This window comes from Orbicella faveolata, unplaced genomic scaffold (genome assembly GCF_042242905.1).
Source record: "Orbicella faveolata isolate gen_17 unplaced genomic scaffold, um_ofav_v1 contig_4, whole genome shotgun sequence".
NCBI lineage: Eukaryota > Metazoa > Cnidaria > Anthozoa > Scleractinia > Merulinidae > Orbicella > Orbicella faveolata.
In genome coordinates, this window is record NW_028301569.1 from 9,329,389 (window position 1) to 9,341,849 (window position 12,461).

General features: G+C 39.7%; 1 protein-coding gene and 1 non-coding gene across 2 annotated transcripts; one reads left to right on the plus strand and one right to left on the minus strand.

Moving 5' to 3' along the window:
- Nucleotides 1-4,328: 4,328 nt before the first annotated feature.
- Nucleotides 4,329-8,663, minus strand: LOC149101360 (uncharacterized). The gene is made up of 6 exons (XM_089276527.1): nucleotides 8,525-8,663; nucleotides 8,097-8,186; nucleotides 6,997-7,158; nucleotides 6,288-6,383; nucleotides 5,204-5,399; nucleotides 4,329-4,603 (listed from the first exon to the last, which is right to left on the minus strand). Exons 1-6 carry the CDS (start codon nucleotides 8,525-8,527, stop codon nucleotides 4,503-4,505), a joined length of 648 nt encoding a protein of 215 aa, XP_089132653.1. The 5' UTR covers nucleotides 8,528-8,663; the 3' UTR covers nucleotides 4,329-4,502.
- Nucleotides 4,957-5,029, plus strand: Trnat-agu (transfer RNA threonine (anticodon AGU)). Its single transcript has one exon. It is a non-coding gene; the product is annotated as a tRNA-Thr (tRNA).
- Nucleotides 8,664-12,461: the final 3,798 nt, after the last annotated feature.

The following is a 12,461-nucleotide window of genomic DNA, read 5'->3' on the forward strand; positions in this document are numbered from 1 at the left end:
AGAAATTTGTTTTTATTCACATACTGCTGTACTATTCTGTGCTCTAGTATTGAGCACTTCCTTGACTTATAGTAGCACTGCGCATGCCCTAGTTAAATCCAACTTCATCGTTAGGTTAATGTTTCCGAGAAGCTGAAAACCCGAATTTTACTGCGAAATGTCGCCACACTTTTTTCAAACATAGCAAGTTCATGGAATGGTGAATTTTTTGCTGGCACAGATCAGGAGCCCATCATAATGGGCTCCTCGGCAGATACAGTTTTAGAGAAGGGGATTCCCTGTAGGATGTCTCGGGGCATCATTTCCCGGAAAATGTTTAAAATTGAGTTCCTCGGAAATGGAATTTCCGGCATTCTGAGGCCAAGTTAGCGTGTTATAATGTCCTATTTTTTAATTGAGCGTGTTTGACCGAATCCCTCGAACCCGCCTAGATCTGTTTACATGTCTTACCATAGTTAGTAGACTATGGTCTTACCAATTAACCAAATTCTCTGATCATTAGCCTGGAACTCAACTTCTGAGTTGTTCCACGAGGTCTTTCACCTGGGTTAAGAATCTGTCTACGGTGGGGTGTCATCTATCAGCTCTGTACAGTGGAGTGGTGCAAGTCCGCGTTTGAACCTGAAATGGAACTTTCTTGTGCCATGCGCAGTACTACCATAGCTGAAGGAAGTGCTAAAACATGAGCATAACTGCATGTATACAGTAGTGAGTATATGCAACACTCTGCTAGCAGAGTCGTATGATCTTTTTTCCCTCAAACCCGATTTTCCAGGAAAGATCGACATGACACCGGCTAGAGTTCTAAGAATAGTTGAACGCATATTCTAGGAAAGCGCATGTTTTGTTTTGTTTCCCACGTGCAGTGTCAAAGGTGAAATTATACAGCAGATATGGAATGTCAATATAACATTTACTGACTTGTGAAGGAGAGTACAATGAAAACATGTCTTTTTACGGTTTCACTTATTGGATCTCACCTCCCTGAATATTCCTAGACGTTATTGTTTTGATATCCTTCTAAATTATTAATTAGTTCAAGTAAATGGAGGTGATAAATAAAAACAAATGAAAAAGTCATGCTGCTATTGAGAAATCTCGCATGAGTCATTTAAATAAATCCACCAAAATGAGAATTCGTTGCCAACTGTGAACTCTGTCTTCGATTTTAAAAGCAGCTAAATTTTAGCTCAAGAAGTAAAGTTCTTGCGAAGAATTCAATGCCAAAAATGTGAGTTCTCCAATCTGGGTTTCAAATCTGTTTAAGGTGGGGTAGGGTTCGTAATGTCTCAAGGGTAGTAGTGTACTTTTGATCGTTGCTAGTAAAATCGGAAAAAAGCAAGGCTCTTCAGCTACCCTCCCAATTTTCCAAGAAAAATTCAAGCTCTGAAACAAGGGCCACTTGTCAACTCCCGGTGTAAGATATCACGCAGCCGAGATATCAAGTTAAGTTTGAGAAAATATCGGCAAGCCTTCGCATGGTTCATTTTGTGACCTGCTTTTTTTTTTTCTGTCGCTGCTTCTACTCCGCGTACTTTGAAATACGGCTCTGCTAAGGAGAAAGTAACAGTTGAAAAATAACAGTAGATTTTTACTTTCTTTATCACATGCATTTTCAGTTTCTCAGAACGGTATTTTAATTTACCAAAAAGATTCATATTTGCACAAAGTAAGTTCGTCACGATAGTTTTATGTTTGAGGCAATAAATAGAGCGAATAAAAACAGAATATACGAAGGTAGCACGCTACAAAATTTATCCTACTGACAATGCCCAGATTTACTTACGAAGCCCACAGCAAACACAGAAGGGTTAGGCTCTGGCCAAACGGACTCCAGTCCAAGTAGGCGCAAGTTGAAAACTTGAGTTAGCCAGGCCTTGCGTGGAGTTGTGTTGATTAGCGTTGACTTGCCCTCTCTTTGGTCGACCACCCAATCCAAGTCAACACGAGTTGTTTAGAAACCTATTAGCCGGCCGATGATACAGGATTTTGGCCACGTGAGACAAAGGCAGTAGCCTCTTGAAATGTGTTTCTTTACGACTTGCGTGTATGTGCTTGGAAACTCCCGAGTCTGTTTGGCCACCCAACGCAAGTCTCCACACAAGTTCAACTTGAGGCTACTTGGGACTAGGGAGTTTGTTTGGCCAGGGCTTTAAGTCCACTCAATCTTAAAACACTGAAGCCTCGAGAAGCCTTTAATTAGTTTGAGGAGATTGATGCTGTTTGAAAATATTCAGTCAGGATAAAAATGTGACAAAGAAACACTTAATAGAAAATAAGTATCGCTTAGTTTCTTTTCTGTTATGTTTAGAAAGCGCTTTCTTGATCTTGCCCTCTTGGCCCTCACGCTGCGATTTTTCATCCCTTCGTTTTTTGCGTGACGCTCGGTGTACTTGTTTCTACCTGCGTGGAAGTGAACAAACCCAAATCATAATTATAACATATCGTGCACGCTAGTGCTATCAAATTCCTATTGAGCCATCCCGAACTAAATATCTATATCCGCAGGGCCCTGCGTATATAACATGACGTGTGCAGTTTCAATTTAGCTGCAAAATTTCCGTCGAGTTTAGTACAATTTCCTTTTGCTTAAGTTTCGGCAATATGGAGATTATTCTGAACAATCCAAACTCTACTTTGAGCCTTTGACTTTTGCCAAGCTAAGATGTTTATTTAAACGTGAGTATTTCGACTTTGTTTGTCTACATTTTCATCGAGTATATTTGACTTTGTTCGGCCTACATTTTCATTATAATTAATTCGAAGAAGCGAATTTTTCATTGGCAATTTTAGAAACCAGGTTAAGCAGTTTCGTTCAACCTTTTATCACCTGATTGTGGCGTTTTAGGATCCTAATGACCGTTGTTTTCCTTCACCGTGCATTGTGAGAACTTTGTAGTCAATCGCAAATAAAACATGTTTTAGCGCCCAAGTTGTTGTCGCCATGTTATAAAGGAATTGGTTCATGCTTTTAGCTGTGCGTATATCGAGTTATGGATGCAACTGGGAAGTTTGGAGAGTAGTCAAGATGCTAGAGTTGTTATCGGCTATCGCCACGAGCAGCTCTTACGCTTCATTCGTGCTCTCCAAAGTTCCCGCGTGCATCCATACCTCGATATACGCACGCTACGCGTGAACCAATTCTTAATTGTACTCTACTCTGCAGTCGCTATACTTGAGTCGTCGCGCAACACTTCAAGCGCTGCGTGATGATCGAAATAACTGCTGTGAAGGAAACCCTGTAGACTGCTTGTAGTCCCTGTTTTGCTTAGTCCGTCGTGCGTTACGCGAAAAAAAACCGCGAAAACAAAATGGCCGCGCGAACTTCTGGGGGCGGGAAGCGCCCTCAGAATTTCACGCGGCCATTTATAGTCTCGCTCAACGAACTAAGCGAAAGAGGGACTACTCGTAGTTTAGAAACCCTGTGCCTCTGCTCGTCGGAAAATTTGGGTTCAACCCCCAAAAGAGCCCAACCTAAGCCTCTGTTCAGCTAGGAAAGAAGCCCGCGCTACTAGACTGGACTCGAAAAAACCGGTGGAAATCGAGCCACAAATGGAAATTAGAGCGGATTTTTAATTATTATCTCCCTTCCAGTGCAACCAAAAATATATTTTGACAGTTAAAAATAGTGTCGTTTCGTCCTGATCGGACACCCTTAGCGAGACCACGCAATTTCGATTTATACACCTAAGCCAGATGACGAGCATCCCCGGCCTTTTCATATGGGAGCCCCCTCAGTCCCCTGGGCTAGTGGGTGTACAGGGAACCCTACGTTCATGCATGACAAATAAGTTTTACGTCCTGCACTGGTATATTGTAAGTGGGAGTGCCTTCTTACGGAGGATGGAGTGGGTGTGTGTGTGTGTGTGTGGGGGGGGGGGGGGTAGGGGAATGTTTTTTGGAACCGGGTATACCACGAAAAACGTACAGAACTTGTTTTTTTCGTTTTTGAAGCTATAGGAAGAAAAAGCAAAGAACGCTATAGGGTGAAACCTCCGAGACCTGGTGGTCTCCAGTAATCAAACCCCAGTAACAAATACCGGTATATCATCAAGAAATATAGGTACTCTAGGTAATGTGGTAAATAAAGAGGCTTTATTAACTTTACTTAATTTAGTATTCGTATTTGAAATATAATCATATAATTAAGGCACATACAATTTTTAATTATAACAATTTTCCTCAAACAAAAAATAAAGTATAAAAGCTTTGTAATGCGACTTAAACTATATTGATCTCTTTTTTTAACTTCAAAGTTACCATTGAATTCAATTAAACATGTTCGACACGTGCAAAAAAGCTGCTAGTAAAAGAACTAAAATAAAATCTTTCTTTTCTCTGACAAACAATTAAAATAAAACTTTGTAATGCGACTTAAAATGTTCTGATCTCTTTGCCTAAGTTCAAAGCTATTTTTAACAACAACTGTAAATTAGACACGATCATTTATTGTTTTCTACTGATTTACTCCCTCAAGTACCACTTGTTTAGGAAAACGACATCTATTTATGGCAGTAAGTTGTGCACTCACGATAGGACCAGCAAATAATGAAAACACACGTTCTTCTATAATAGCAACTCTGATAACAGTCGCGTCTGATTCCTGGAACAACAAACAAAAGCTTATTTCAGTTAATCTAGAAAATTGTGCGAGTTAGTGAGTGTTAATCGCCGAGAGCCTTGTTTTGACTTTTTACGTTTTTTTTTCTCTCCACTGCTGAGCTGGAATGTGAATTGATAGGTAACCCGGCCTGTGGGTTTTGACGAATTCAACTCGTACACCTGCTTTGACAGCTATGCTGGTCACTTCCTTAACACGGAAATTAGAGGAAAGAGTGTACATCGGTGCACAATATCCCAACTGAAGACATCATTGATCATAGCAGTAGGAGCTGGTCACGTTTTGTGAGTGTAATATTTAGTATTGCGAACTCACAACGTGAACAGCTCCTAGTTGACTTGATAGCTCAGTTGGTAGAGCACTGCACCAGTATCGCAGAGGTCATGGGTTCGAATCCCATTCAAGTCTGTTTTTTTGTCTTGTTGTTGTTGTTGTTTTGTTTTTCAGGCTTTAGTCTCACAACTTCTTAACTTGTGTGTATAATTGCGATGGTCACTGAATCGTGTATTCATATCTTTCTCCACAGTTCAAATATAAGATCTCTCATGTATTCATTTGCAATATTCCGACTGTTACACCTACGTTTTACGGGTGCGTTGTCCGAAGCTAGGTCTGTTGGTGCCCTGTCCTCCTTGACAACTACTTTAATGGCTAGCTTCGCGCACAGATCCGCCATTTCGTCATTCAGATTGCCACGTGCATTGTCATCAAGGGTCCCCACAACCTTGAACTTCAGTTCAGGTCGATTTTGCTTTATCGTCGATCCCGCGTCTTTGTCCTGTTGGGAAATGATTAAAGAAAGATGACCCTCTAAGGAAGCTACGTCACGGTTTGCGCAGCTGGATCTTGAAAAGTTATTCTTACATCTTCAAGTTCGTCGTTTGTAATCCGTGTTAATCTTTTCCATCCTTAACTATCCTTGCTCCTTTCTGTTTTATTATTATCTCTTAGGTGTTTTTCTATCTTAGTAAACTGTTATTTTTATGCTTCTTTCAAGTTAAGGGTAACTTTTTTCCGTGGCTAAAATAACTAAAACCGGACCGTGACTGACCTCTTTTAACTACGGTAGTTCTAATAGATATTAGCTGAAATTTTTCAACTAATGCGACGGAACATTTTTCTGCAGAAACTCTGATCTGCGGGCATGGTAAAGGAGACCATAGACTAGATCAAAGCCAAGTATATTATATACGTACAAGGAAGGCTTTTGTCAGTTCTAAATTAAACCATGGTGCAGTTAATATTATTGCTCAAGAGTGAATTAAGGGAAAGATTGTAGATAAGATGTCTTTTAATCTTAAAAGGGAATCTTACAGGGTCATAAGCAAAATTAGTTGCCCCAAGAAATTTGGAAGCGATGTCATTTTAAATACTTTTTGTGCCATGCAGGTTTAAAAACTCAAATTTTCCATGCAAAATAAAAACCACCCAAACATTTTGCAGTTTTTGAAAGGCAATATCTCCTTTAATATTACACCCAAAGAGCAAAAACTTTACCATGAGCTAAGTTTGACAAGCTTTAGTTACTGTTTGGAGTCAATTTACATAACATAATGCCTTCCCTACGCAAAGTAGTAAAGTAATATAAGGCAAAATGTAAACAAAATGGCGATAGCGAAGATGGCCCTATTTTGATTACCTTCATTTTAAAACAATACAAGCTTACCAGAAGGCGGGCCAAATCAGCGGGTTTTGGAGCATTTTCAGTTGATTGACTCAGAAAGCATGCTTTGGCCTTTGGCATACGGACCATCATATAATTCTGCAGAAAGAAAAGTCCGAGTGCATTAGTTATTTGCACGTGTTTTATAAAAGGTTCTTCACTACGATGACATTTCACACAGGTATATGAAAATAACTCGTACAACAAGGTAAAAGAGCCAAGTGACGGTTTGCGCAACTTGAATATTTTATCCTAAATGTTTCGAGCTCGTCGTTTGCAATCCGTGTTAATCTTCCCTATCCTTAACCATCCATATTCCTTTAAAGCTTATTATTAACTCTTTAGTGCTTTTTTCTATCTTAGTAAACGTTTATCTTCAGGTTTCCGTCAATTTTAAGGTGATTTGGTACGTGACCAAAGTAAGTCAAAATATTCTGACTGAGCTTCTTAAACTGATGTATTGCTCGATGCTTTCCATAATTCTCATGCCATGTCAAGCGAGGTGTTGTGATTGCATCTATCAGTATCTTGCATCTAGCAGTATCATTGAAAATAACCTCAGCAACGGGTAAACACAAGGAATCCATCACTTCTTCATGCGAGCCTCCTACCCTGCCCTCTCCCCCTAATATTCCCTTCTTGGTATTACCCTCCCTCCCTCTCTCCCTTGACCTCGATAGTAATTCAAAGCTAGTGCTCAATACTCACTAACCTTCTTAAAGTCAAGGACTACGTCAGCCTCTTCGTTATCAGGCGAAGTCTTTGGCACATGAAAAGTTTCTGTTTCCTTCTTAGTGTCAATTTGAACGTCTTCTTCATATTCCTTTCCGTCATCTGTCTTCAACTTCAATCTGTATTTTGACACCGGATCAACCTACAAAATCGGAAAAGCGAAAAATGATATTTAACTCATCTCTACCTTCCTTTGCATCGTTTAAAGAAAATCTTGTAAAGCACTCTAAATATATTGGTAGAATATCTTTTGGTTGTAGTTTTACCAGTACATTTAAGAACACTGATGATTTTATATACTTTTAGATGTCAATTTTGGTTTTTTATTTGTTATTTGCTACATCTGTATATCTTTTTGCTTAAATTAATGTGAATTGTAATTATCTAGTTAGTGTATTTTGTAAACATTTATTTGCGCATAGCAGGTCCACATCAGCCTTTGCTGCCATCTTTTAACCTGCTTTGTTAAATAAAGTATGACATTCCTTTCAACTTTGAAATCGTCTACTTAAGAGATAGGTTGAGATAGTCGCTGACGAGAATAAAACGCTTGTTCTTTAACACTGCTTTCATAAATCCAGATATATTATGTCTAATTATTTGGAAAGACCGAAAAATGAGCGTGTCGAATAACTGTCAATCTCTCTAATGTATCTGGAGTAAAAATAGAGCATTTCCTGATCATTTCTAACATTCTGTAACAGCTGATAATTATTCTCATGGAATATGACTAGATGACCCGGAAAGGCCGAAAAATGAGCATGTCAAATTACTGTCAATCTCTCTAATGCATCTGGAGTCAAACTAGGACATTTTCTGATCATCTAACATTCTGTGCCAATATTATTTAGAAAAAGCAAAAGAACCTTGTTGGTAATAAAAATCACACTGAGCTGAAATACAAACGTTTGCTGCCATGCAACTTTTAATCTCCAAACGAAGTGCACTTAGATACGAACAAATTCGTCACTGGGAAATACGGCAGTTTTCGTTAGTTTTATTGGGCCACCTTTTCAGTCAAGAGCTAAAAACTTATGTGATAAAGAAAAGAAAAGCTCCACTGTTACACTTTAATTTTACCTTTTCCTCAGCTGCGCCGCATTTGCAGATGGAGGAGGCAGAAACAGCGACAGCCAACAGAGCAAGGCACAAAATCAACAGCTTGAAACCCTGGTTGAGAAAGTTAAGCAGAAAAACGTTTAAGCTTACTCATCTTAACAGTTGATGGGTGTTTAATTAGTAGTCAAAAAACTGTGGGAAAGGATTTAAACGGCTACCATCTTACAAAATCCGTATTAAACAGTTATAAAACGGGTCTGGATTCCGACTCTAAATTCAATGCAATGTGATTAATTAGTAAACTTTGTTCTATTCAAAGCTAAAATCGGCCCTAAAATCTGGAACGTTTTCGCATTGTTAAGGCACAGCAGGTATATGTACGAAGCAGCAATGAATTTTCTTCCCCACAAATGGGAAATAAAATTATCGTCAAATAAAGTTAAACTCACCATTTTTCTTTTGTGAAAAAGCCTCCTTTCTTCTCTCTTCTTGTAGCAGATGCAAAGCTGTGTGGATACAGGTTGAAATAAGCGAAGCCTTTTTATACCATCTGTAGATTTCCCAATGTTTCCTCCTTTTTAACTTGATATCTTGATATTTTTACACGTACGTGGGTTTGACCTCACCTTGTTTCACTGCATTGCTGACAGAGTTACAGAGATCTTTCCTAGAAAAACCAACAAAAGGAAGGAGAGCGATTACACCGACTCTGCCAGCAGAAATTTGTTTTTATTCACATACTGCTGTACCATTCTGTGCTCTAGTATTGAGTACTTCCTTCAGCAATAGTAGCAATGCGCAAGCCCTTGTTAAATCCAACTTCGTCGTTAGGTTAATGTTTCCGAGAAGCTGAAAACTCGAGTTTTAGTGCGAAGTGTCGCTACACATTTTCTAACCATAATAAGTACATGGAATTGTGAATTCTTTGCTGGGGCAGATCAGGAGCCCGTCATGATGGGCTCCTTGGCAGATACAGTTTTAGAGAAGGGGATTCCCTGCAGGATGTTCCGGGTGCATCATTCCCCGGAAAATGTTTAAAATTGAGGTCCTCGGAAATGGAATTTCCGGCATTCTGAGGCCAAGTTAGCGTGTTATAATGTCCTATTTTTTTTAATTTAGCGGGTTTGACCGAATCCCTCGAACCCGCCTAGATCTGTTTACACGTCTTACCATAGTTAGTAGACTATGGTCTTACTAATTAACCAAATTCTCTGATCATTAGCCTGGGACTCAACTTCTGAGTTGTTCCACGAGGTCTTTCACCTGGGTTAAGAATCTGTCTACGGTGGGGTGAGTTATCTATGAGCTCTGTATAGTGGAGTGGTGCACGCCCGGGTTCGAACCTGAAATGGAACTTTCTTGTGCCATGCGCAGTACTACCATAGCTGAAGAAAGTGCTAAAACATGAGCATACTGACTGCATGTACAGTGGTGAGTAGATACAACACTCTGCTGGCAGAGTCGTGTGATCTCTTTTTCCTGAAACCGGATTTTCCAGGAAAGATCGACATGACACCGGCTAGAGTACTGAGAATAGTTGAACGCATATACTAGGAAAGCGCATGTTTTGTTTTTTTCCCACGTGCAGTGTCAAAGGTCGAGTTATACAGCAGATATGGAATACCAATACAACATTTACTGACTTGTGAAGGAGAGTACAATGAAAACATGTCTTTTTACGGTTTCACTTATTGGATCTCATCTTCCTGAATATTCCCAGGCGTTATTGTTTTGATATCCTTCTAAATTATTAATTAGTTCACGTAAATGGAGGTGATAAATAAAAACAAATGAAAAAGTCATGCTGCTACTGAGAAATCTCGCATGAGCCATTTAAATAATTCCGCTAAAATGAGAATTCATTGCTAACTGTGAACTCTGTCTTCGATTTTAAAAGCAGCTAAATTTTAGCTCAAGAAGTAAAGTTCTTGCGAAGAATTCAATGCCAAAAATGTGAGTTCTCGAATCTGGGTTTAAAATCTGTTTAAGGTGGGGTAGGGTTCGTAATGTCTCAAGGGTAGTAGTGTACTTTTCATCGTTGCTAGTAAAATCGGAAAAAAGCAAGGCTTTTCAGCTACCCTCCCAATTTTCCAAGAAAAATTCAAGCGCTGAAACAAGGGCCACTTGTCAACTCCCGGTGTAAGATATCACGCAGCCGAGATATCAAGTTAAGTTTGAGGAAATATCGGCAAGCCTTCGCATGGTTCATTTTGTGACCTGCTTTTTTTTTCTGTCGCTGCTTCTACTCCGCGTACTTTGAAATACGGCTCTGCTAAGGAGAAAGTAACAGTTGAAAAATAACAGTAGATTTTTACTTTCTTTATCACATGCATTTTCAGTTTCTCAGAACGGTATTTTAATTTACCAAAAAGATTCATATTTGCACAAAGTAAGTTCGTCATGATAGCTTTATGTTTGAGGCAATAAATAGAGCGAATAAAAACAGAATATACGAAGGTAGCACGCTACAAAATTTATCCTACTGACAATGCCCAGATTTACTTACGAAGCCCACAGCAAACACAGAAGGGTTAGGCTCTGGCCAAACGGACTCCAGTCCAAGTAGGCGCAAGTTGAAAACTTGAGTTAGCCAGGCCTTGCGTGGAGTTGTGTTGATTAGCGTTGACTTGCCCTCTCTTTGGTCGACCACCCAATCCAAGTCAACACGAGTTGTTTAGAAACCTATTAGCCGGCCGATGATACAGGATTTTGGCCACGTGAGACAAAGGCAGTAGCCTCTTGAAATGTGTTTCTTTACGACTTGCGTGTATGTGCTTGGAAACTTGCGACTCTGTTTGGCCACCCAACGCAAGTCTCTACACAAGTTCAACTTGAGGTTAGCTACTAATGACTAATTTATGAGTCCGTCTGGCCAGGGCTTTAAGTCCACTCAATCATAAAATCGAAGCCTCGAGAAGCCTTGTATTGGTTTGAGAAGATTGATGCTGCTTTAAAATACTCAAGTTAAAAATGTTAGAAAGAAACCTCTTGACAGAAATTCGGTATCGCTTAGTTTCTTTTCTGTTATCTTTAGAAAGCGCTTTCTTGATCTTGCCTTCTTGGCCCTCACGCTGCGATTTGTCATCCCTTCGTTGTTCGCGTCAGGCTCGGTGTACTTGTTCTACCTGCTTGCAAGTAAACAAACCCAAATTTTAATTGTATTCTACTCTGCAGCCGCTAAAATCAGAATTCATTGCCAACTGTGAACTCGGTCTTCGATTTTAAAAGCAGCTAAATTTTAGCTCAAGAAATACAGTTGTTACGAAGAATCCAGTACACAAATTTCAGTTCTCCAGCCTGGGTTTAGAATCTGTTTATGGTGGAGTAGGGTTCGTAATCCCTCAAGGGTAGTAGTGTAGTTTTTATCGTTGTTACAAAAACCGGGAATAACGAAGTCTTTTCAGCTACCCTTCCGATTTTCCAAGAAAAATTCACGCGCTGAAACAAGGGCCACTTGTCAACTCTCGGTCTAAGATATCACGCAGCTGAGATATCCAGTTAAGTTTGAGGAAATATAGGCAAGCCTTCCCATGGTTCATTTTGTGACCTGCTTTTTTGCTGTCGCTGCTTCTACTTTGCGTATTCTCAAATACTGCTTCTACTCCGCGTATTGTCAAATACGGCTCTGCTGAGGAAAGGTAACAGTTGAGGTATAACGGCAGAATTTTACTTGCTTTGTCACATGCATTTTCGGTTTCTCAAAACGGTATTTTTACTTACCAAAAAGATTCATATTTGCAAAAAGTAAGTTCGTCATAATAGTTTCATGTTTGAAGCAATAAATAGAGCGGATAAAAACAGAATATACGAAGGTAGCACGCTACAAAATTTATCCTACTAACAATGCCCACAATTACTTACGAAGACCGCAGCAAAGACAGAAGGGTTAAGCCCTGGCTAAACGGACTCCAGTCCAAGTAGGCGCAAGTTGAAAACTTGAGTTAGCCAGGCCTTGCGAGGAGTTGCGTTGACTAGCGTTGACTTGCCCTTACTTCGGTGGATCACCCAATCCAAGTCAACGCAAGTTGTTTAGCAACCTATTAGCCGACCAATGATACAGGATTTTGGCCGCGTGAGACAAAGCTAGTAGCCTTGAAATGTGTTTTTTGCGACTTGCGTGTATGTGCTTGGAAACTCCCGAGTCTGTTTGGCCACCCAACGCAAGTCTCCACACAAGTTCAACTTGAGGCTACTTGGGACTAGGGAGTTTGTTTGGCCAGGGCTTTAAGTCCACTCAATCTTAAAACACTGAAGCCTCGAGAAGCCTTTAATTAGTTTGAGGAGATTGATGCTGTTTGAAAATATTCAGTCAGGATAAAAATGTGACAAAGAAACACTTAATAGAAAATAAGTATCGCTTAGTTTCTTTTCTGTTATGTTTAGAAA

What these genes read in the sequence shown, in the direction of transcription:
- LOC149101360 (XM_089276527.1), bottom strand. An exon ending in CTGATTTGGCCCGCCTTCTG is followed by an intron (nt 5,400 to 6,287) that starts GTAAGCTTGTAT and finishes ATTTCCCAACAG; the next exon opens with GACAAAGACGCGGGATCGAC. An exon ending in GGACAACGCACCCGTAAAAC is followed by an intron (nt 4,604 to 5,203) that starts GTAGGTGTAACA and finishes TTGTTGTTCCAG; the next exon opens with GAATCAGACGCGACTGTTAT.